The sequence below is a fragment of the Anguilla anguilla genome, chromosome 14, assembly GCF_013347855.1.
Source record: "Anguilla anguilla isolate fAngAng1 chromosome 14, fAngAng1.pri, whole genome shotgun sequence".
NCBI lineage: Eukaryota > Metazoa > Chordata > Actinopteri > Anguilliformes > Anguillidae > Anguilla > Anguilla anguilla.
In genome coordinates this window covers 37,207,555-37,230,838 of record NC_049214.1, presented here as the reverse complement: position 1 = coordinate 37,230,838, position 23,284 = coordinate 37,207,555, and the positions used below count along the sequence as shown (strand labels likewise).

Below are 23,284 nucleotides of genomic sequence, written 5' to 3'. Positions count from 1 at the left end.
GTGTGTGTGTGTGTCTGTTTATGTATCTTTCTGTGTGTGTGTGTGTGTGTGTGTGTCTGTTTATGTATCTGTGTGTGTGTGTGCGCTTATGTATCTGTGTGTGTGTGTGTGTGTGTTTATGTATCTCTGTATGTGTTTATGTATCTGTGTGTGTTTATGTATGTGTGTGTGCTTATGTATCTGTGTGTGTGTGTGTGTGTGTGTGTCTGTTTATGTATCTTTCTGTGTGTGTGTGTGTGTCTGTTTATGTATCTGTGTGTGTGTGCGCTTATGTATCTTTGTGTGTGTGTGTCTGTTTATGTATCTGTGTGTGTGTGGATGGGGTTGGGGGTGTTTTATCATGTCACTAGTCTAGCAAGATGTCCAGATGTCTTTACAAAGAAACCACCAGAAATAGACTTGTAGAGATGGCTGGCCTGGATGACAGACACGTGGAAGTCTGCCAGCTGGCAACCAGTAATCAAGTGTCCTTTTCACAAATAGCATGCTAATGTGAGCTCATAGCATGCTAATGTGGGCTAATGGCATGGTAATTCGCTGATATATTGGTGAGCTACTCAGCAAATTTCTGGAATTAAAAAAATGGAGCTAGAATAGCTGAGGTTCGGGGGAGGGACCGCACCTCAAGCTCTCCCCTTCCGCTAATTCCCTATAAGACACCTTCTTGCCCACCGCACCTCTTCCTTCATTCTCATTTACGTGCCCCACCCTTCTGCTCCTCTCTCTCTGGGTCCCTCCGTTTTTCTCCATCTCCCAGGAGCTCCGGTGAATCCTTTGCCAAAGTCTTCCCCACTCCTCAGTCTCACCACCCATGCTACTATTTATTGCTTTCACTTGTGAACCCCAGCTCAATAAACACACTGCTTGTGTTCATTTGATGGTGTGGTGGTCCTTGAATCTGGAGTCAGACAAAAAGCTCATGAATCTGGAGTCAGACAAAAAAGTGTGGAAGTGATTTCTGGAGTTTATTTTCAGACCTGTGCTCCAGCTTGTGTTCAGAGTTCACTCAGTGAGATGTAGAAGGAATGACAGGGTGTCTGACAGTAAAGTTGAATATTTGGTGCAGGCGGCTTGGTAGTGCAGTGGATAGCATCCCAGCCAGGGCCTTTCTAGTAGTATAATGGGGGAAGGAACTGGGCTTGTAGCCTGAAGGTCATAGGTTCAAGTCCTGGGTAAGACACTGCCATTGTACCCTCGAGGAAGGTAATTAACAAGCATTGTTTCAGTATATATCCAGCTGTATACATTTAAATGCAAAAAAAAGAAAGTTAAGTTGGCTAAGTGCCCGTGATGTAATGTGCTTTCTGTGTGGAGTTTCCGTGTTCTTCCTGTGTCCGGTTTCCTCCCACACGCAGGTCAGGCTAATTGGATATTCTAAATTTCCCGTTGGAATGTTGACTGCTTGCACTACGAAGGAGTTCAAGTTAAAAACGACCCTGAATAATATTTACGCTGTATGGAAGTGATATTTTAACTCCCACAGTAGTTCAGTTTCAGCTCTTGGAGAGAGTTAAAAGATCAACTCGCAGAACATAGTTATTTTAACGCTGGGCTATGAACCTTTAGACCAGAGCACTATATGCTATATGTGCATGACGTCTAAGAGTATATTTCTTTTTGCTTTATTAGAACAACAGATTAGTTGCTATTGGACAACAAACATTCACTATGTTCTATCAGACATTTTACATTAGTATTTTTTTTCCAACAAACAAGCAAAAATACATGACTGAGGACACTTGACATTTGTATAAGCAACGTTTAGTGCGGTTACGCAATTTTCCTTAAATTTAGTTCTGTCTGAGATAAACAGATATGCCGCCCCCGCACAACCAATATTAAGTCGGTATATTTGGACACTGAATTCATAATGACTGTGTGGTACGGCGATTATGGGATGTAACTCAAGGCAGTTCCCCAGCCGCAACAGGGCAATCTGTGTGTGTTGCGTAGTGTGGCCATGGGGGAACGCTCGAACAGTGCATTATTCATTGTATGATTTTTTTCATCATAAAATATTTCATCTGGTTGATTCCCCTGTGATCAGTTAGCGCGTTCCCCGCTCCAGACATGTATTTTTTTTGTGGTGTTTCGGTTTTAAAGGCACTGAGGGAAACCGTTTCATGGAAAGACGTGGCCCCCCGCTCCAGCGCTGGCTCAGAAGCGCCGTTTGCTCTGGGTTTCCTTCCTTTGGTGTCTCTCCAAAGCGGCGCCCGCAGGCTGCCGTCGGCGGCGAGCTCCGCGAAGCGCGTTTAGCTCGCGCGCGGGTTTCGGGCTCCGAGGTGCGCCGCCAGCGAGCGCGGCCGCCGGCGAGGCTGTCGGGCCTCCCGCGGCGCCGCCGCCGCTACCCGTGCGCCCGCCGCGGCGCCTCCGGGAGCCAGGCCGCCTCCGCGCTGAATTACAACGGAGCCGCGGAACGCTCGCCGAACGATCGCCCGTCCGCTCACGCTAGCTCCCCGCCGAGCCGCGACCCGGGGACCCCCGCGCTCCTCTCTCTTCTGTCCGCTTCTCCCCGGGGGGGGGGGGGTTGGCGCTTCCCCCGTCGATAGATACCGATCCGCCGCACTCCGGGTGACTAATCAATCTCACGCCCCGAGCGATTAGCTCCCAGCAGGAACGCCGCCGGCTTTCCGTTTAACGTGACGTTTCATTTCCCCGCGTGGAAAGCCGATTAAAACGAGCCAGAGCAGGATCCTACGCAAAAGACTAACGCCTGTGAAAAGCCGTCTGATTGGTCCAGGCGGTTGAACGCCGCGTCCCGCAGTAAATTAGCCTGTCGGGTCTGAGTTGTGCTTCATGGTATTGACATCACAGGTGATGTATGGAGATTTATTGCTTTCGGTGTGTGTGTGTGTGTGCGTTTTCCTGCGCGTGTGTGTGTGCGACAGGTCTATCTGCAGGGGCTGGTCGTGCTTAAAGTGTGTTTGTGTGTGTGTGTGTGTGTGTGTGTGTGACAGGTCTGTCTGCAGGGGCTGGTCATGCTTAGAGCGTGTTTGTGTGTGTTTTTTCACAGAGCAACGGTGAAGAAGGGTCTGTCCTTCAGCACCGCGAGGCCCAGAAACCCCCACCTGTGGGACACCACCCTCGAACCCGGGACCGGCGCTCAGCTGGGCACCATCTCCGTTATATGTCAGAGGAAGTCCCCAGTGCCCGGGAAAAGGCAAGTCAGCATGCAAATGTGTGTGTGTGTGTGTGTGTGTAGGTGGATGAGTGTCTGTGTGCACGCGCATGTGTGTGTGCATGTGTTTGTGTGTGTGTGTGTGTGGGTGACTGTTTGTGTTTGTCTATGTGTGTGTGTGTGTGTGTGTGGGTGACTGTCTGTGTGTGTGTGTGTGGGTGACTGTCTGTGTGCGAGCAATAGTGTGTGTGTGTGTGTCTGTGTGTGTGTGGGTGACTGTGTGTATGTGTGTGTGGGTGACTGTGTGTATCTGTGTGTGGGTGACTGTCTGTGTGTGTGTGTGTGTGTTGTTTGTGTGTGTGTGTGTGTGTGTGTTGTTTGTGTGTGTCTGTGTGTGTGTGTGTGTGTGTGTGTGTGTGTGTGTGGGTGACTGTCTGTGTGTGAGCAATAGTGTGTGTGTGTGTGTCTGTGTACGTGTGTGTGTGTGTGTGTGGGTGACTGTCTGTGTGTGTGTGTGTGTGTGTGTGTTTGTGTGTGTGTGTGTGTGGGTGACTGTCTGTGTACGTGTGTGTGTGTGTGTGTGGGTGACTGTCTGTGTGTGTGTGTTGTTTGTGTGTGTGTGTGTGTGGGTGACTGTGTGTTGTTTGTGTGTGTGTGGGATCAAGTGTTGCAGTATGCACTCTGGGTGAGACTGGGAGCTGTACAGCATTGAGCATTGGAGTGAAAGGAAGCTTGATGAGGGTTACTGGATGAGTCCTGTTGGCAACACAGAGAGAGAGTGCTGATCTTTCCCTGAGAGAGAGTGACCAAAATGGGGGGGTCTTTTCCAAAGGAAGTTGGAGGTGCCTCTTGTGATCTGTCTGCTGCTCCTGTGCTTTGCCTGTGTTTGACTGGATGAGTGGGATTTTCTTAAACAGCGTCCCAGTTTTCCACCGTCATCGCCTCAGTCCCAGCTGATCATTCTCCTCCAAGCCCCAGGGATATCACAGCCTGCAGGTCATCCCTCAGCAACGACACACTTCAGAAAGGAGAAAGAAAGAGATGAATGTCACCGTTTATTATATTATGTACAGCGTGAAAGGCCCTGCATTACGCCTGTCTCAGGCTCCCTTCATTGGCTTGCGGTTTTTACCTGGTTTTTAAAATCTTCTCTCTTTGTTTTCATGCTCACATCAAAAATATTAACTACACCATTTTTGCAACCAAAACTGAGTTAGTATTCCGAAATCACGTCTGAATCGCTTTTAATCTTGTGTATTTTTGCAAAAACGTCTTCTCTCTCAGAGATTCCCCTTGAAAAGAGCGATTTAGAGTTCTTAAATGTCTGACAGGCGAAAAGGGGATGACTCAAAAATACAAAATAGTTTCTTTCAGGCGTAATTAAACCAGCAGATAGCGTTCTGTTCTGAGATAATTGAGGAGAAAACGAGGCACGTTCACTGGGTGGGAAAGGATGTCGGATCCGTGAGTAATATCCACCCGGTTCTGGAGCAGGAGAATCCACTCTGAACCCAAGGGCACTGAGCGGGCTGGGGAGAGCTGCTGACTCCACGCTTTCAGTTTATTATCTTAATAATCATTAAATCCTTCCAGTGGACTGTAAAATAGCTGCAAGGCCCGGCAGACATTTGCAGGAGAGATAATAATGATTGTGTCAAGTGGCGGAGAGATGGCGGCTCAGTTTGCAGAGCCTGTCGCCAGGAAACCAAGTGTAGGGTATGCAGGCATTCAGTCAATCCTGAAAGGCCCATTTTCAGGCTTGATGACTTTTATTGTCCAATCAGAGCAAAGAGTGTGAACTTCCTCTATTTCCCGGGCACTTAGACCCAGTCGATGTGTGCGGACAGTGTCTCCGTCCACACACAGTCAAATACAGAATACAGGCAGCAGGTTCGTCATGTCGAAGCATACCCGTCAGAGAAGGACTGATTCAATCTAACTGCAATGCATCTTGTCCTTGGCTTTGAATGAGGAATTGAAGCATTATGGAATTCATGTATATTTCTTGTTCAGTTCAGTGATTGATTAATTTGTAATTTTTGTATTTGTATTGAAATTACCGTAATGATTTTAATAATTACTATTGGTGAAAAAATATTTAAATTTCAGAAGTTTATGTAAAGAAAGAAGGTCAAAGTTTATGGTTGGAGCTTGACTCCTGAAGTGTTTTTCAGCTCAGCACTGTCATTTATAAACATGATTTGGGTGACCTTTTTCATCGCTTGCTACCGTGTGGGAGATTGATGAGATTTGCGATGATACAAAACATGTTTCAATGGCAAAAAACGGCAGCTAATCCATCTTTAAAAAAAAAATGTGTTCGCCGTCTTACCGGAAGCTTCCGTGAGGATGTTCTCAGCACGTTGTTTTGGACCTGTCACTTATTCCATTCTTCTCATTTAGACACGCTGCCAACTCCTTTCCCCCTGAATTTGCCTGATGTATGAGTAATTGGCTGTCTTTTTTTTCCTTTAGCGCCGATGCCTGCGTAGCAGGGGCGTGTGCAAACGAGCCCTTATTTAAATTAACGGCTCGGATTCTTCCCCAGAATTTATTGCCGGCGACACACGACGCACCCTTCTGCTTCCAAACGTCGTCGTAATTGTTTGGCAAACAGCGGGGTCCGCCAGCGCACGCCTAATAAAACAAATCCCGTCTTATCGGTTTTTATGAAACATTAGGGCCCGTGTCTCCCGGAGTTTCCAAAAGCCGTAAATCGTACTTTTCCCGTTAAAACAATCGGCGTTTTCATCAGCACCTGTATCACCCGGGTTAGAAAGCAGCGGCACAGAAGATTAAGAGGGAATATTGTGAGGATGTTATTTATGTGCGAGGTGTCTGAAATCCCACTTCAAGACGTCCTTTACCGAGGTTTTCTCTTTTTGCGCATTTTGATTCTGGTGCGTGAAAAATGAAAACAAAGGCATTGGCCTGGAATCATATAACACCTGCGCTCAATTTTGACCCGCAAATAAAACGCTCTTGTTTGTTCTTTTTCTTCAGATGAATTGGTTTTGATGATTTCTCTGAACTTTCTAGGCTGCGTTTGTGAACGGCAAAAATGTAATTGTGCGTCAAAGTTGGAGATAAATAGTTGGTGAATTCTGGCCATTTACGGCAATTTCTTGGAAATGACTTCAATGGCTAGACCCCCCCCCCCCCCCCATTCTTACACAATCCTCAACATTCCAAGGCAATCCCCCCCCCCCCCCCCCCCATTTCAGTCCCCATTTGCTGGGAGCTGGCCCCCTTATCTGCATTAATGCCTAATATATCTGTGCCTTATCCCTGATTAATGTCTGCATGGCCTCCACACCAGACAGACTCATTAGATTAATGTGAACATCTGAAGCCCTGACTGAGTCTCATTACCCACTAAAACACCAAACCAAGAGGATCTCTCTCTCTCTCTTCTCTCTCATCCACTCTCACTCTCACAATCTCTCTCCTCCCTCTCTCTCTCTCTTTTTCTCTCTCACTCACTCTCACTCTCTTCTGTTTCTCCCCTCTCTCTCCTCCATCCCTCTCTCTGTCTCTTTCTCCCCTCTCCCCTTTCTCTCTCACTCTCACATTCTCTCTCTCTCTTTCTCTCACTCTCACCTTCCTCTGTCTCTCCTCTCTTTCTCCTCACCCCCCCTCTCTCTCTCTCTCTCCCTCTCTCTCTCTCCTCTCAAATTCAAATTCAAAATGCTTTATTGGCATGAAACACATTTCTGCATACAGTATTTACAAAGCATGAATATGAATTGAACACAACAGTTGTTATCTAACTGTGATAACAACAACAAACAACACTATAATAATAGTGTTCCTCAGATTATGACAGGCAAAGGTGAACTTTGCTGCTGTTAGAACTGCTGGCCCTTCTCCTAGCAGGATTTGTAGTTTCTTTTCACTGGTGTGTGTGTGTGTATGTGTGTGTGTGCGTGTATCTGTGTGTGTGTGTGTGTGTGTATATGTGTGTGTGTGTGAGTGTGTGTATGTGAGTGTGTGTATTTGTGTGTGAGTGTGTGTGTGTGTATGCACGTGAGTGTATGTATGTGTGTGTATGTGTGTGTGAGAGCGTGTGTGTGTGTATATGTGTGTGTATGTGAGTGTGAGTGTATGTATGTGTGTGTGTGTGTGTGTGTGTGAGTGTGTGTGTGTGTGTGTGTGAGCGTGTGCATGTGTGTGTATGCGCATTAGTGTGTGTGTGTGTGTATCTGTGTGTGTGTGAGCGTGTGTGTGTGTGTGTGTGTATCTGTGTGTGTGAGCGTGTGTGTGTATCTGTGTGTGTGTGAGCGTGTGTGTGTGTGTGTGTGTATCTGTGTGTGTGTGAGCGTGTGTGTGTGTGTGCGTGTGTGAGCGTGTGTGTGTATGTGTGTATCTTCAGCTTCTCCCTCTCATCTCCAGGCCTGAAGGTGGTCTCCTGGAGCTGCTCCTGCTGGACTTTGAGACAGAGGAGCTCAGCAGCCTATCAGAGATGCGGGAGGTCACATGGCAGCTGGAGCTTCCTGGTGGCCAGCGGAGAGGTGAAGAAGGTGTCATGGGGATCTACACCATGCTGAAGGACTACGTGGGTCTGGCCCCTGTCGTCATGGTGAGCTCCACCCCAGTAACACAGTCTTCCACTGGGGTGCACGCTTTTCTTCCTAGTCAAATAAAGGTTTGTATGATAAGCCATACAGCCCGAAATAGGGCTATTCACATATAAGGGTTCAGGTGCATGCATGAATGACTAAACACACATGTACTGACTCGTTTTCCCAGTGTCACTTGCTGGTCTGCACATAGGGTCTCAATTAAAAGCACGGTTCATTGGAAATGATAGTGGTGTTTGGACCCTGTTAATACTATTTGATCACTATGTGTTGTCCTGCAAGTAACATATTGGCTGCCCAAAACTCATATTGAGTGACACTGTGGGCAACCGTGCTTCGCCCTCTGGGGCTTCCAGGTCCATCCACAGTTGGTAGTGACATCATCAGGATTAAATTCTGCAAAACCGGCGACAGGACTGTTCTGAGAAGCTGTGCTTATACTGCATATGCACCAGAGCCCTTATAATATACTTTTTTTGTTATTTAGAGAGATTAGGCACTTGGCAACGTCTGATATCACAATGCTGTGAGCTCAGAGATGGGGCATTGTGAATGGCAAAGAGATCTCGTGTTCAGGAAGAGGGGAATTAATGACAAAACTGCTTCTGTCCTCATTCAGTCTGGGTTTTCTACCAATGTCGCTGTTCTGGCGCACACCCAGTCGACGCATGGATTACAGGAATACTGTATACGTTTTTTTTATTTTTATAATATATTTCTGTTACTCGAACATCATTTCTTTTCAGAGTATCTTTGCATTCCTGCTCAAAATTTGAGGCAGAACTGACTGCCCTCTCCAGTTGTGTAAGAGCTGTATAACATAGAATAGTATAGAATATAATCAGCATACTAACAATTAAATAAACAATTTACATAAATTACGTTAGGAATTAAATTACTGATACCGTTACCACGCTGTAGTTCGCCGTGCATGCCGCCATGTTTGCTTGACGTCATGTGACCATCTCTCGCTTTTCCTAGTTGACGGTCGGACATTCCGACTTTCCTAGTCGTCTGGAACGAGGGATAAGAATGCAATTAAGGAAACTCTAGTACAAACTTCCGTGCATATATGACTTAGGACATGTACAGTACCTAAAACCAGGAGACACTAAAACACATTTATGATTGGGGGGGGGGGGGGGGGGGTCTCTTGCCCTTGGTTTGCATCTTGGTGGATGACGCACGGGTACATATTCAGAGAGTGAACCCCCCCTCCTCCTGCTACCCAGCAAGCACAGTCTGAAAATGTCCCACTGTGGGAATGACAGGAGAGTGGCAGTATAATTTCATTTAATGCAAATTGGAAAGGAGGCGGGGGGGTGGGGTGGGGGGCAGGTTTGAATACGTTCCTGCTGCGTGCGGGATTGTGTTTTCTCCCCGCAAGGCATTCTGGGATATCGCCTCGCGTCGGGGGAGGTATGAGGGAGAATAAATCTCGTCCTTGTTTTGTAGCGCTTTCTCGGGACGTGTCGGTGGGTAGTGCTTTGGAATGATGAATGAAAGATTAAAGATGTGAAGGAGATGATTGGTCTCCAGCAGCAGGTCCACTGGCGGACTGGCGCTCTGGTAATTGTGGGGGAGGAGTGACATCACTGCCCACGTCCCATGTGGGGATTGCGTTGGGTTTGCTCGACCACATCAGTGATTCCCTCAGCCCTCTGCTTACTAAGCAAGTCATCACTGTGGCCCACCCCTTCTTAAAATATATTAACATGCGTTCAAATACGGATTTCAGGTCTCTTAACATGCCAAGACTGTACGTATGCCGTCACTTATACGCATTTTTATATAAACACTGTGTTCAATTTGACTGGTGTGAACACGTGTGGAAGGTTTATACAATGCAGCAAGTTTTTCTTCTGTGAATGTGACCTTATTTATTATTTTGGAGAACATTATTTATGCTGTTAAAAATGACCTGGACTTTACAAGATTTAACAATGGTATTTCACAGTAAAATACTGTAATCAGCATTTCCTGTGAAATCAGCGATTGCCTGGATTTTACCAGATTTAACAGTGTTATTTCATAATGTAATAAGAATATTTCTGTGAAATCAGTGCAGATTAGACAATATTACAGCAATATATGGTGAAATTTGAATTGAACTGGACTGTGCTGCATTATGGGATTCGGCAGCTGTGGTTGGAATCTAGTGAAGTGGGACTGACGGCAAACTCAGCGTCAACTACCAGACAGATATGGTAGTTACTGCTTACTGTATTAAGCAGTATAAATTTTTTTTCATTGCATTCAGACAGATCTATTAACAGTGGACTCCCCTTTATGACTAATGTTTATAGCTATATATGTATATATATATATATATATATATATATATATATATATATAGAGAGAGAGAGAGAGAGAGAGAGAGAGAGAGAGAGCTGTATTTTTAGGTCTTTAAACTGAGATGGTTGTGCTTTCATTTGTAAGGCTTTGTATCTGGAGTGTGTTGTGTCAGATTAGGGAGGTAACTGTTAACGCTAACTTCACGTTAGCCTGGCTATCTAACATCATGAAGTTGAATGAATGTAGGAGAGAATGAATGATCTTTTGGGTCTAGTTATTTTATCTTTTTCTTTTTAATAAGGTTGCTTACGAATGAGCTTTTTTAAGAAACTGATATCCAATATCAAAGCATAAAACTATTTGGGAAATGGGCATTGCATGGTTTATCATTATTTTATACTGAAATCATCAGCCAACTTGTCAGTTTAATTGACCTTTTTACAACTGCAATGCTTCTGATGAGCCATGTTTATCAGGCTGTGTTGTTTGGTGATACAATGTGACATCAATCTCCCTTGGCTTTCTATTTTCTTCATTGTATTCAGTGTTTTAAGGAAACAGGCATTAGTGTACCTTGGTGAAACAATGCCCAAAAGGTCTACGATACTGGAAGCTTTTGTCTTGGGCTCTTGTCAACAAGTGCTTCTTGGGCATGAACCTAGAGTGTCAGTGTAGACATAATTCTCTGACTGGACTGTATACTGTGTTTATATTGGAGGTTATGTAGCTGCATTGTTGTGTATTCACTCCATCTCCACCTCAGCTGCTGTGTAGAGAGCATTCTGGCGTAAAATGGATGCCGTGCATCACCCAGTTGGGTGATACATATAGTCAGGTATGTTCATTTGCTTCCTTAGTGCAGGCACAAGAGAGCTTTCAGTATTTAGTTTTGATTCTAGCTTTCTGATTGCCTTTCGAGTCTGTTATTGGTGTTTGTCAACATGAGGACCAGAACTGTGCCAGTGAAAGTCACGGAAGCCATTATGAGGCTTTCCCCTGGCAGCTGCTGACTGTTGCCCCCGTCTCTGAGTCTCTACCCCCCCCCCCCCCCCGCCCCATGCTATATTTGTAAGCACATCTGGTTCTTCTGTCGGATAAACCTACACCCAAACGTCATCGGCCAGCGTCACTCAGATACCACTCAGATTAAAATGTCATTATCAAAGTCTCTGCAATGGACACCCCCCCCCCCCCCATTCTAATGTACGTCCAAACCAGGACATTTTACTGGCAACTCTGTCAGATTATTTCCTGAAGGGTATAATGGAGTCGGGGAGTACATCTAAAAGCTCGGAAACTGCGGAGTTCTGACTAAAGAATAAAACAAAACTGCTGGCTTCGCCGGGACATTTACCGTCCTCAGCCATCACGGCCTGCTCCGACGGAGAAGAGAGCGTCCTGTCACTTTAATCCCGACGTCCCGTTGGACCTGTCGTCTTTCTAATTGTGGGTTGCGTGGTTACGAGGGTGCGAGAGGATTTTTGGGGTGCAAGGGAAGTGTGAGCCAGAGGGTTGCAGGTCTCAGCCTTGGCGAGGGGGGGGTGTGGGGGTTGTCCCTGTCAGCCCAGTTCTCAAATCACCTCCTTACACTAAAACTACATACAAATACAAATACAAAACTTTATTGTCCACACAGAAAAGACAGAAAAGAAACATACACAGTGGCTAATACATACAATAAGGAAATCCAAAAATGCTGTTACTTCTACACGGACCTAAAATCTGTGCCAGAGCTGCAGCTAAAACAGCAGTTGCTCCGGTTCTGTTCACACATTTTGCGCGTGTGTTTTAAAGTTATTTTAGTTTGTTTATTTTCCATTAGGAAAAACACAAAATCGGGGGGGAGGAAGTATCTCTTACAACCTGTGTGCTGATGTTGTGAGAGTAAACCTCTTATTCGGTGGAAATAACATGCTGCCGTGTATGAAACAATCAGCAAAAATGCCTTATCAGTGTCACTGATAACTTTGGATAACAATGTGCATCGGTACAGCTTCGCTTTATGCATTGTGTTTGCTTGCTCTCTGTCGCCCCCTGTAGGACACGGAGCTTGTGAACACGGCGGTGCTGACGGGGAAGAAAGTGAGCATTGCGGTAAAGACGGTTGCCGTGGCAGCGGACGGGTCGGTCACGGACGTCTCCAACTTTACCCAATGCAGGTCCACCGATGAGGACGTCCTGAAGGTATCACCCCCCCCCCACGTGAACCACAAGTACTCATATATGATTAAAGCAGGGCTGCCCAACCATGTTCCTGGAGATCCACCGTGAAAACCTACAGGAAGGTAGACCTCCAGGAGCAGGGTTGGGTGGCCCTGCTCTTGCTGTTGAATGAGGTGTGCTTTGTTAGGGTTGGAGTGAAAACCTACAGGATGGTAGATCTCCAGGAACAGGGTTGGGCAGCCCTACTCTAGCTGTTGAATGAGGTGTGCTTTGTTAGCATTGGAGTGAAAACATACAGGACAGTAGATCTCCAGGAACAGGGTTAGGCAGTCCTGGTTTAAAGGGAGGATAGTAAGAGTTAAAATGTGCAGATTAATTATATACTAGAATTATATCTAGGCAGTCTATGTGTTTCTTATAAAGTATTACTAATATAACAATTATTAATATTATACGAATACAATAACTAATTGTAATAGTAATATTGTTGTTTGGGTAGAGGGAATCTATAAGAAAGTTCTGCCCAAGCTCTCTCAGAAGTAATAAAAATAGCCTTATTTGGGCATTAGTAGAGTGCAGCAAAAGATGATTTGCCGCTAGTAACTGGAATCCATCCATCCATTATCCTTACTCGCTTATCCTGGTCAGGGTCCATCCATTATCTACACCCGCTTATCCTGGTCAGGGTCCATCCATTATCTATACCCGCTTATTCTGGTCAGGGTCCATCCATTATCTACACCCGCTTATCCTGGTCAGGGTCCATCCATTATCTACACCCGCTTATCCTGGTCAGGGTCCATCCATTATCTACACCCGCTTATCCTGGTCAGGGTCCATCCATTATCTACACCCGCTTATCCTGGTCAGGGTCCATCCATTATCTACACCCGCTTATCCTGGTCAGGGTCCATCCATTATCTATACCCGCTTATCCTGGTCCGGGTCACGGGGGGTGCTCGAGTCTTTCAAAATGTGCATTGGGCGAGAGGCAGGAATACACCCCTGGACAGGCCACCAATCTGTCACAGCGCACACACACCATTCACTCAAACACTCATACCTATGGGCAATTTGGAGTCTCCAATATTTGCATGTTTGCCCCAGATATTTTTCTGCCTCTCCAGGAGTCTAACAGTGGCACTGCTTTAACAGCCAGGCCTGAGTCCAGCACTCTGACCTCATTCATTCACAGACCGCAGCTCTGCGTGTCCAGACCTGTGCTGGCGTATGTATTATATGTATATACAGTAAGTTAATTATTTATTAGATATACAAGTAATTATAAACAACATAAAAACAACAACTAGCAGAAAACAGTAGTAGCAGTAGTAGTAGTAGCAGCAGCAGCAGTAGTAGTAGTAGTAGTAGTAGCAGCAGTAGCAGTAGCAGCAGCAGTAGCAGCAATAGTAGCAGCAGTAGCAGTAGTAGTAGTAGTAGCAGCAGTAGCAGTAGCAGCAGCAGTAGCAGCAGTAGTAGCAGCAGTAGCAGTTGCAGCAGCAGTAGCAGCAGTAGTAGCAGCAGTAGCAGTAGTAGTAGTAGTAGCAGCAGTAGCAGTAGCAGCAGCAGTAGCAGCAGTAGTAGCAGCAGCAGCAGCAGCAGTAGCAGCAGCAGTAGCAGTAGCAGCAGTAGTAGCAGTAGTAGCAGCAGCAGTAGCAGCATGCAAATCGCATTGCTTTGGCTGACAGCCAAACTGCAGAAGCTTCATCATCAACCAGATTCTGCAGCTGCAGGCGGTGTTTGCAGAAAGTGTGGCACTAGGTCAATAGAGAGGATCGAAAAACCTCTCGCTCTCTCTCACTCTCTCTATGTCTCTCTTTCTTTCTCTCTCTCTCTGCCTCACTCTATCTCCCCCCCTCTCACTCCCTATCTCTCTTGCTCTTTCTCTCACTCTCTATTTCTCCTCCTCTTTCTCACCCTCTATCCTTCTTCTCCCCTCTCTCTCGATCTCTCCCCCTTTGCTCTCCCTTTCTCTCTCTCTATCTCTCTCTCTCCCTCTCTCTCTCTCTCCCTTTCTCTCTCTCTCTCTCTCTCTCTCTCTCTCCGTCCCTCTTCGCTCTTTCTCTCTGCGCCTAGGGCACGGTCACACATAATGGTTATTTTAGATTTTTATTGAGAGGCCCTGCCAGATTTTATTTAGTTACTGTGGGATGGTTCGGTCCCTTTCTGAGCGAATAGTTTAACGAGGTCACATTCGGAGACGGAGGGAGCCCTGGAGGGGGTTCTGAGCTCGTTCTCTTCTCAGCTCTCCCACGGGCCCCCTGCAAAGAGAGCCATCGAAAGCTGAGAGAGACGCACGGCCCGATTTAAAATGTCAGCTCGACTCAAACCCTACAGCACACGGAGAGACAATCAAACACACGCAATTACCGTACGCAAGCAAATGCAATCAACGGTCCAGTGTTTGGCCCACAAAAACACACAAGGAACACACGCAAGTGAGCATGCGCCCAATCAAACGCTCCCGAGCATGAAAGGAACGTTCGCAACCGGAAACGACGACGATACACAGCGAACTGTTTCTCAAAATGGTCTGGGATTGCTTCTGGAGCTGTCTGAGCTCCCGGGCGCAGACAGGTTAAACCCAAAGCCCGGGTTTCATGATAAAGGGCTGAGATTAGCTTTAGTATTAAAAGAAAACTAACTGGGGAAAAAAGACCCTGTAAAAACTCTTTAAACCTGAATGCAGCACATTTGTGGTTTTGCTTTGTGTTCAATTCCCTGACATTTCATTACTCACTCACTGCATTATCGCTATTACTCGGCAAAAGCTTACCAGCTGAGTTCACTAGAGCACTGAAAAGAATTCATCATGTGTTGGGGAATGGGGAATGCTGTTTTCCCTGATCCCTCACCGACTGCCACCGTACTGGTCCGCACGTAAAACATTTGCATGATTTGAACATCATGGTAATGCGATTTTCTTGTTATTGATTTTTTTATAATATGAAAGATGAGGCAATCTTGTTTTGCGTCGGAAAAATGGCAGCCGTGATGGCGTATAACCAGGACAGGCGACGGGTTAGCGGCTGCAGATGAGGTTACGGACTGAATTATTGCAACACCGGGGGCTCCTAATGCATTATGGGAATGTCTCCATTTCCAACAGATGTATTCATGAGGGATCTTCTCCACTTTTTCTATTGGTGTTGAGAGTCATGTGAGGGCACATGTAATTGTGTGTGTGTGTGTGTGTGCGTGTGTGTGATATAGATAGATAGATAGATAGATAGCTTATTGTCCTTGGTGAGGAAATTTTCTTTCATTGTCAGTAAAACGGTATGTGTGTGTGTGTGTGTGTGTGTGTACACATATGCCCATATACACAAGATTGGGTAGTGTTAGGACAGTAAGACAGGAAGCGTCTGTATGGTCTGTGAAATATAAGATGAATTGCACATTTGTTTGAACACTTATTGAATGATGACTCAAACAATCCCCCTTCTTCAGAAAATTCAAGGGTGAGTGTTTGAAGTGAAGCTCAGTTGACTGTTCAGAGAAAAACAGGACTACATTTTATTCATAAGGACTGGAAAATAAGGAAAATATGAATAATTTGCACAGAACCAATATGCACATACATCTGGATCAAGAACGAAAATATTCTTGAAACAAGATTAAGACTGACTAGATCCGATTGGCTCTCCCTCACTACCCATCTTCCCCCGCGGTCTGAAGATGCAACTCTTCAGACTATACCTGGACTAAGTGCCACCACTCTGTGTATCATTTCACTAAAATTCCCCTGTTTCATGCCACTCATGTTACATGTACCTCCGTTCCAGCACTTATTGTAATTTGTATTTTCGTCCTAATATTGTAGCTTGTTCTTCTCCCTAGTTTGAGTTGGCATAAGTTAGGTCAGAATAATGTTCACCGCGTGAACTGAACTGTGTTCTTGGCTATAAATAGCTGTACATAATGAGTATTGTACGTTATGGAACCTGTGTCTTGTAGTTGTTCCAATTACCTTGAAATGTACTTTCGTACATGGCTTTGGATAAACTCGTCTGCTAAATAAATGTAGTTAGACGTCAGCTAAATGAATGTAATTTAAGGGAATGGTCTGGCCAGCTCCTCTGATGGCCCAGAGTCCTCTTTAATCCGACTGCATCATTGCTGACTGGGCCCGCCAGCTTCTCTCACCCCTCTTCTCCCATCCAGGTGTCGGACAGGTGCGACTACGTCTTCGTGAACGGGAAGGAGAGCAAGGGGCGGGTGCGGGTGGCGGTCAACTTCACCCTCGGCCCCCTGAGCGCCCAGCTGGAGATGAGCGTGTGGATGCCCCGCCTCCCCCTGCAGGTGGAGGTGTCCGACCCCGAGCTCAGCCAGATCAAGGGATGGAGGGTGCCCGTCCCGGCCGGCAGGAGGTAGGGCCTGTCTCCATGACAACCGCCTTCGGGGGGGAGGGGGGCGCTGACGGGACCTCCGTTCCCCTGCAGGAGTGCAACACCGGATTCTGCTTTAAAGAATAGGAACGATGCATTTATTTCCACAAGATGGTTCTTATCTCCATAACTAGAAATCCGGAAAATCTCTTAATGTGGTCAGTGAAGGGGTTACTAATGCGGAAAATCGCCACCGGCGACCAGACTGAGCTCACATTAACTGCCCAGAGAGAGAGTTATGCAGATAAAAAAACCTCCCTTTAATACTGTGCCTCAGAAAAGCCTTTGGCAGAGCCGGGCTTTTTAATCACACAGGATTAGTGAAAGGGCTTTAATCGCATGGCTCGGGCCGGGAGCGCGTGAGACCCCCCCCCCCCCGGGGACTCCGAACTCAGTGCCCCCCCCCCCCTCCTTGTGCGTCGCTCAGGTCCAGCGGCGAGAGCGAGGAAGAGGAGGAGCGGAGAGGGCGGGGCTGCATGCTGCAGTTCCAGCACGCCCAGGTGAAGGTCTTCGCCTCCTTCCTGGCCGAGCAGCCGGACCGGCGCCTGGCCCCCGCCCACTTCCTGGGCCCCGGCTGGCGCGCGGACGTGACCCGCCTGGTGCGCCCCTCCCTGAGGGTGGAGAACCCCCGCGTGGCCCGGCTCCAGGCCGGCAGGGTGCTGCTGGGACGGGGCGCGGGGGTCACCTCCGTCAAGGTAAACGAGGCCCCCCCACACGCGCGTAAAAACTACTAAACTCCCTGCACTCACACATTACCCCCCCTTCTCTGCTTTTAAAGCTGAGCCGCCACGCCCTGCTGAGTGTCCCGGGCTGTGATTGGATGCCAGCCGGAAGGGTGTCCCCCCCACCCCACCCCCGTGTAGCTGCATTGCTGGTGTTTGCATTGTAGCTTTCTCCCAGCCTGTGATGTTTGAAGTTTGCGAAATGGATGGACTCTTCTCGTACATGTTACGATTTCTGAATCATGCAGTTTCAACAGCTGATGCCCTCGTTTAATGTTTGCCTCTCTGAATATAGATCACAAGCTCCATTACTGTATATGTTACAAGTCCTCTCTTAACTAACGTGAAATATATTTAATTTGTTTTAATTCGCTAATAATTATCAATGATAGAAATTATTCAGTAAGTGACCAAACTTGTTGATAGGCAGAGAAACCTACTGTATCAACCTTTGTCAAATAGTGCATCTAACAATTACATTGAAATTATGAGAGAATTTAATAATTCCACTTGTGTGTAAATGAAAAGAGCAGTTCACCCAAAAATGAAACTAGGGTATGTTTACACTTACCCAGAGTACTATCCATCCATCCGGATAGTTTCGCTGAGATTTGATGAGATTTCTAGGTACAGTATGCACTGCAGCTGATACAATTGACCTGAAGGGACCCATATTTTTGTGGCTCACAATGTCCCGAACAATTACATTTAAAAAAGCTCAACTGCAACTGTTCTTTCCAGGTATAATGCCGTGGTTACTCACGAACGTTCGCGGTGGTGAGTGGTGGTGACCTGTCGGAATGGTGGAATGCGTCCGTTTGTTGTGGTTTGAATAAAGCAACTTGTTAGACGCCTACTTTATTGAAGCTCGTAACACCTTCAAAATTGAGGTATTGAAGGGTGTAATTTATGTCACTGAACAAAACGTGAAACCTGCCTTGGCTCGTGTTAACTACAGACCTGATTTACTGCATGAATCGAAATCCCTATGGGAAAAACAACCATTGGAAATCTGCGGAGGGAACTCATGGCTCAAAAATGCTAACTCACTTCCGGGTTTTAGAACTATAAACTGTTATATACTACTGCTACTACTGTTTTCTATAAACTATAAACTGTTACTCTGCGCCATGCTTTGGTTGAGAAAGTGCAGAGATACACAGTTGGCGTACTTTCGTATAAGAAGTAGTTCTCAATGAAACCGTGCACAAATGAAGCTCTGTGGATGTTCATGAGTAACCGTGGGAGTATATTTGGAAAGAGATTTGTATTTTTGGCGAATTGAGCAACACAAACATATGGGTCCCTTGAGATAGGTTTTAGCAGGGTGAAATGCAGAGGATATCGAGAAACTTATTAAAATCTCTGCGAAACTATCTGGAGGGATAGATAGCACTCTGGGTAAGTGGAAACATACCATAATTTCATTTTTTTGGGGAACTGCTCCTTTGAACCAGAACAAGTCACCAAAGAAATGAGATTATAACCACAGTTTGGCTTGGTGTGTGTGTGTGTGTGTGTGTAGGTACATTGTGTCTGTATTACTAATGTGTGGTCCCACCTGTCTGTGTGCCTGTAGACTGTATAATTAACGTGTGGCGCCCCCTGTCTGTGTGTGTGCGCCGGTGCAGGTGCTGTCTCCTCTCTCAGACTCGGTCCTGGGTGAAAGGTCGGTGAAGGTGCTGGATGACAGGGTGTCCATCACGGAGCTGGGGGTGCAGCTGGTCTCCGGCCTCTCCCTCTCCCTGCAGCTCAGCCCCGGAAGCAACAGGGCCATCGTCGCCACGGCGACCACGCAGGAGGTGCTGCACAGCCCCAAGCAGGTAACTGCCCGTCCCACCACAGGGGGGTCCCAGGGAGGGCTACTGTCCCGTATCCAAGCAACGTACGCTGTGGGTTAGCGGCTGGGGCAGAGAGAATAGATAGCCTGCGCTTTGCTGCAACATTGCAATCTAATTCATTGGATTACCTCTTGGGTAATGTCGTCGCTACAGCTGTGTAAGGTTATCTGTGTAATCACACTTTCTTGTTGCTATACATATTGTTTTCTGTTAGGTTAACATCGCGCTTAGTGATCCTAAATGCGCCCGTGTCGTCTTGTCGAAGCTGCGTTTGCGTATTCCTGAGAGTGACGCCGGTGTTCTCCGGTACCGCTCTGAGGTCTGGATAAGAGAGTCTGAGCGATTATAATGTCAGTCGGCGCATCACTTCCTGTCTCGGCGGCTTTGTTCGGCAGCGCGGCGGCGCGGCTGACCCAGTTGCCGCGGACCCGATTAAGCTCCGAGATGTCAGTCAATTAGTTCCTGTGATGTTCAAGTAAACATGACACCGGGGGCCGGGATATTGTATTTCCCTGCAGAAATGTAGGCCAGCTTCTGGCGCTAATCCTTATTAACCGCGTGTGGATTACTGCCTGCGGGCTGGCCCCGCTTGCTGCTCTACTAGCAGCGCCCTCTAGTGGCCGCACGTTTACGCTCTGTTCTGTTAAAAGCGTTCTGGGCCGATTTAGAGTAGAGCGGAGCAGCAGACGCTGACAAGGCTGGAAGGCTGATGTCTTTACAGCCTTGTGTGCGCGGTATTTAAACTTTTAAAATGGTGGTTGAGGCATATTTCAGGTAATATTTGGTAATGTGTGAGTGCAGGGAGTGTAATAGTTTTTACATGTGTGTGTTTTTTGTCCACAGGAGGCCGTTATTGGCTGTTGGGTTCAGTTCAGCGACGGTGCCCAGGTGCCCCTGGACATGTTCGAGCCCAGCAGCTACACGCTGACGGTCTCGTCGCTGGACCGGAGGGTGGTGTCCATGCGGGGCTCCCCGGCCGTGGCAGTGGCGGAGGGGGAGGGCCAGGGGGCGCTGGTGAGGGTGGAGATGGGCATCAGCGAGGCGTGTCAGAAGTCCAAGCGGAAGAGCTCGCTGGCCGTGGCGCACGGCGGCCTGCGGGTGGCGTTCCGGCCTGGCGGACCGCGCGGCGGCGACGGGCGGGAGGCGGCAACCGAGCCCGGGGGGCGGAGCCTGACAGAGGAGACCTCCGTATTTGGATCAGAGGACTGGAGGCCCAGCAGCACTGAGCCCTCCCTCCTGCCGGATCCCGCCTCTGTCAGTTTGGGCGGGGCGCGTAGCACCACCGTCAGAGCTGCTAACGGCGTGGGAGGAGTCAGTAGCACTGTGGGAGGGGCCAGCACTGGTGTGGGCGGAGTCAAGCGAACTGGAGGCGGGGCCAATGGCAGCGTGCAAGGAGCCGGTAGCAATTTGGGTGGAGCCAGCAATGGTGTGGGCGGAGCCGGCAGCAGTGTGGGAGGAGCCAGTCAAACAGGGGGCAGGGCCAGCAATGATGTGGGCGGAGCCAGTCAAACAGGGGGCAGGGCCAGCAATGATGTGGGCGGAGCCAGTCAAACAGGGGGCGGGGCCAGCAGCAGTGTGGGAGGAGCCCGTGGTGTGCTGGGCGGAGTCAGCAGCCCTGTGTATGACGGAGGCGCGGTCAGCGTGGGCGGGGCCAGGGCCAACACCCTGGACTACTCCGACCTCCCCTCGCAGGTGGAGGTGCCCCGGTGGACCCCGGCCGCGGAGGTGGAGACGGACGTGGTGCAGGCGTCCCGTTTCCCCAGCAGCCTGGAGATCGGCATGTACGCGCTGCTGGGCGTGCTGTGCCTGGCCATCCTGGTCTTCCTGCTCAACTGCGTCTCCTACCTGACCGGCTCGCGGCACAAGAAGCCGCCGCCGGCGCACTGCCAGGACGCGGGGGGGCACCGCCACAACTGGGTGTGGCTGGGCACCGAGGCCGACCGCGCCCTGAGCGGCCCCGTCACCCCGCCCCCGCCGGAGACCCACGCCGCCATCGCCATCAGCATCGACGTGCCCCCCGGCGCCGGCCTGGTCGCCATGGGCCGCTCCGCCACCCTGGGGAGGAGGCCCGGGGGCCCCCCCGCCGCGGAGGACCCCCCCCTGGGCCGCCGGGGGTCTCTCCAGGCCCGCCCCGCCCGCCCGGACTCCTCCCTCCACTCCCCCACCAGCAAGAGGAAGCGCGTGCAGTTCACCACCTTCTCCTCGCTGGACGGGCCCCACTACTGCACCCTCCCCGGCATGCACTGGGCCTCCAGGGTGCAGGAGTTCGCCAGCCAGCAGGGGGCGCTGCCCGAGGCGCTGTACGCCAACCTGTCCTACGAACACAAGCCCACGCCATGAGCTCAACGTGTGCTTATGGAAACAGTGCGGGGGTGAAGAAATATATTTTAAAAAGATATATAATATATATATATGTATAATTATGTTCTTGTATGTATACAGTATGTGTCCCTGAATGTGTGTATGATTGTGAGAATGCGTGTTCCAGGATGTGGTGTGTTTTCCCTCTCTTTCACACACACGGTGACTAAAAAGGGATTATTTTTATAAATGTTTGTTTCATTATATACACAGTACATATGCACTGTTGTTCAAAACATTTTATTCACCCTTGTGTGATTTCCTCTTAAAAACTGGAAGCTGGGGCTCCTGTTTGTCTCTTCATCTGGGGCAGTTAGCTTGCTTTCCCCTCCAGCTGGGGCAGTTAGCCTGTTTGTCTCTCCAGCTGGGGCAGTTAGCCTGTTTGTCTCTCCAGCTGGGGCAGTTAGCCTGTTTGTCTCTCCAGCTGGGGCAGTTAGCCTGTTTGTCTCTCCATCTGGGGCAGTTAGCTTGCTTGTCTCTCCAGCTGGGGCAGTTAGCCTGTCTGTCTCTCTAGCTGGGGCAGTTAGCTTGCCTGTCTCTCCAGCTGGGGCAGTTAGCTTGCTTGTCTCTCCAGATGGGTGCAGTTAGCTTGCTTGTCTCTCCAGCTGGGGCAGTTAGCTTGCTTGTCTCTCCAGCTGGGGCAGTTAGCCTGTTTGTCTCTCCAGCTGGGGCAGTTAGCCTGTTTGTCTCTCCAGCTGGGGCAGTTAGCCTGTTTGTCTCTCCATATGGGGCAGTTAGCTTGCTTGTCTCACCAGCTGGGGCAGTTAGCTTGCTTGCCTCTTCAGCTGGGGCAGTTAGCCTGTTTGTCTCTCCAGCTGGGGCAGTTAGCCTGTTTGTCTCTCCATCTGGGGCAGTTAGCTTGCTTGTCTCTCCAGCTGGGGCAGTTAGCCTGTCTGTCTCTCTAGCTGGGGCAGTTAGCTTGCCTGTCTCTCCAGCTGGGGCAGTTAGCTTGCTTGTCTCTCCAGATGGGTGCAGTTAGCTTGCTTGTCTCTCCAGCTGGGGCAGTTAGCTTGCTTGTCTCTCCAGCTGGGGCAGTTAGCCTGTTTGTCTCTCCAGCTGGGGCAGTTAGCCTGTTTCTCTCTCCAGCTGGGGCAGTTAGCCTGTTTGTCTCTCCAGATGGGGCAGTTAGCGCAGATGCTCAGTGTATGTGGCTCTGGGTCCCAGCAGGGATAGCGTCATCAGCAGAGCGTCTCCAGTGAAGGTTTGCAGAGCTCATCAGCAGAGCTCTCTCTCCCTCTTCTCTCAAACCTGCGTTTCTCTGAGCTCTACCAGGCACACGGCCCTCGCGTGCAGTGGCTGTACAGCTCAGCTGGGTGCACTTCATTTGCGTTTTCATTCTTTAGGCTCTGAGCACACGCTCTTTTCATCCAGAGAAGTTTTCCGAGCTCGCCTTGTTTTACCTACAGTCCATTTACACAACCGGATGTTTACTGATGCGACTCAGGTTCAGCGATGGCACCGCTGGCCGCCCCAGCTGGGAACCTTCAGCCTCGTAGCATAATGGCTTTGCTAGCCGCTGTGCTACACCCCCACCCTGTTCTAAAATACAGCGATTTCCATGGTGAAGCGGACGCTAGCTGCATGCGTTAAGGAGGTTGTGTGCGCTTGTGTACGCCCCCCCCCGCCCGCCCGCCAGCCAATCACAATGCAGGACTGGGTGTTCTAAATCAGAGGAGAACAGTAAAACGGAACGGGGAATTTTGAGGACGAGAAAAGAACGATCGGTTGCAGTGATTCAACTACCTCGCGAGCCCTTAGCTGTTTTTGTCATACTGGTAAATGGACTGCATTTATGTAGCGCTTTTATCCAAAGCAC

General features: G+C 48.6%; 1 protein-coding gene across 1 annotated transcript in view; it reads left to right on the top strand.

Annotated features, from left to right (window-relative positions):
* The window catches only part of si:dkey-1d7.3 (transmembrane protein 132C), a 36,152-nt gene extending 13,099 nt beyond the window's left edge, over positions 1-23,053 (top strand). The window contains exons 3-9 of the mRNA XM_035391651.1: positions 3,014-3,160; positions 7,511-7,697; positions 12,034-12,177; positions 16,321-16,526; positions 16,972-17,239; positions 18,898-19,089; positions 19,951-23,053. Coding sequence (XP_035247542.1) covers positions 3,014-3,160; positions 7,511-7,697; positions 12,034-12,177; positions 16,321-16,526; positions 16,972-17,239; positions 18,898-19,089; positions 19,951-21,447 — 2,641 coding nt within the window. The 3' untranslated portion in view covers positions 21,448-23,053. The remainder of the gene's footprint in view (positions 1-3,013; positions 3,161-7,510; positions 7,698-12,033; positions 12,178-16,320; positions 16,527-16,971; positions 17,240-18,897; positions 19,090-19,950) is intronic.
* The last annotated feature ends 231 nt before the right edge of the window (positions 23,054-23,284 follow it).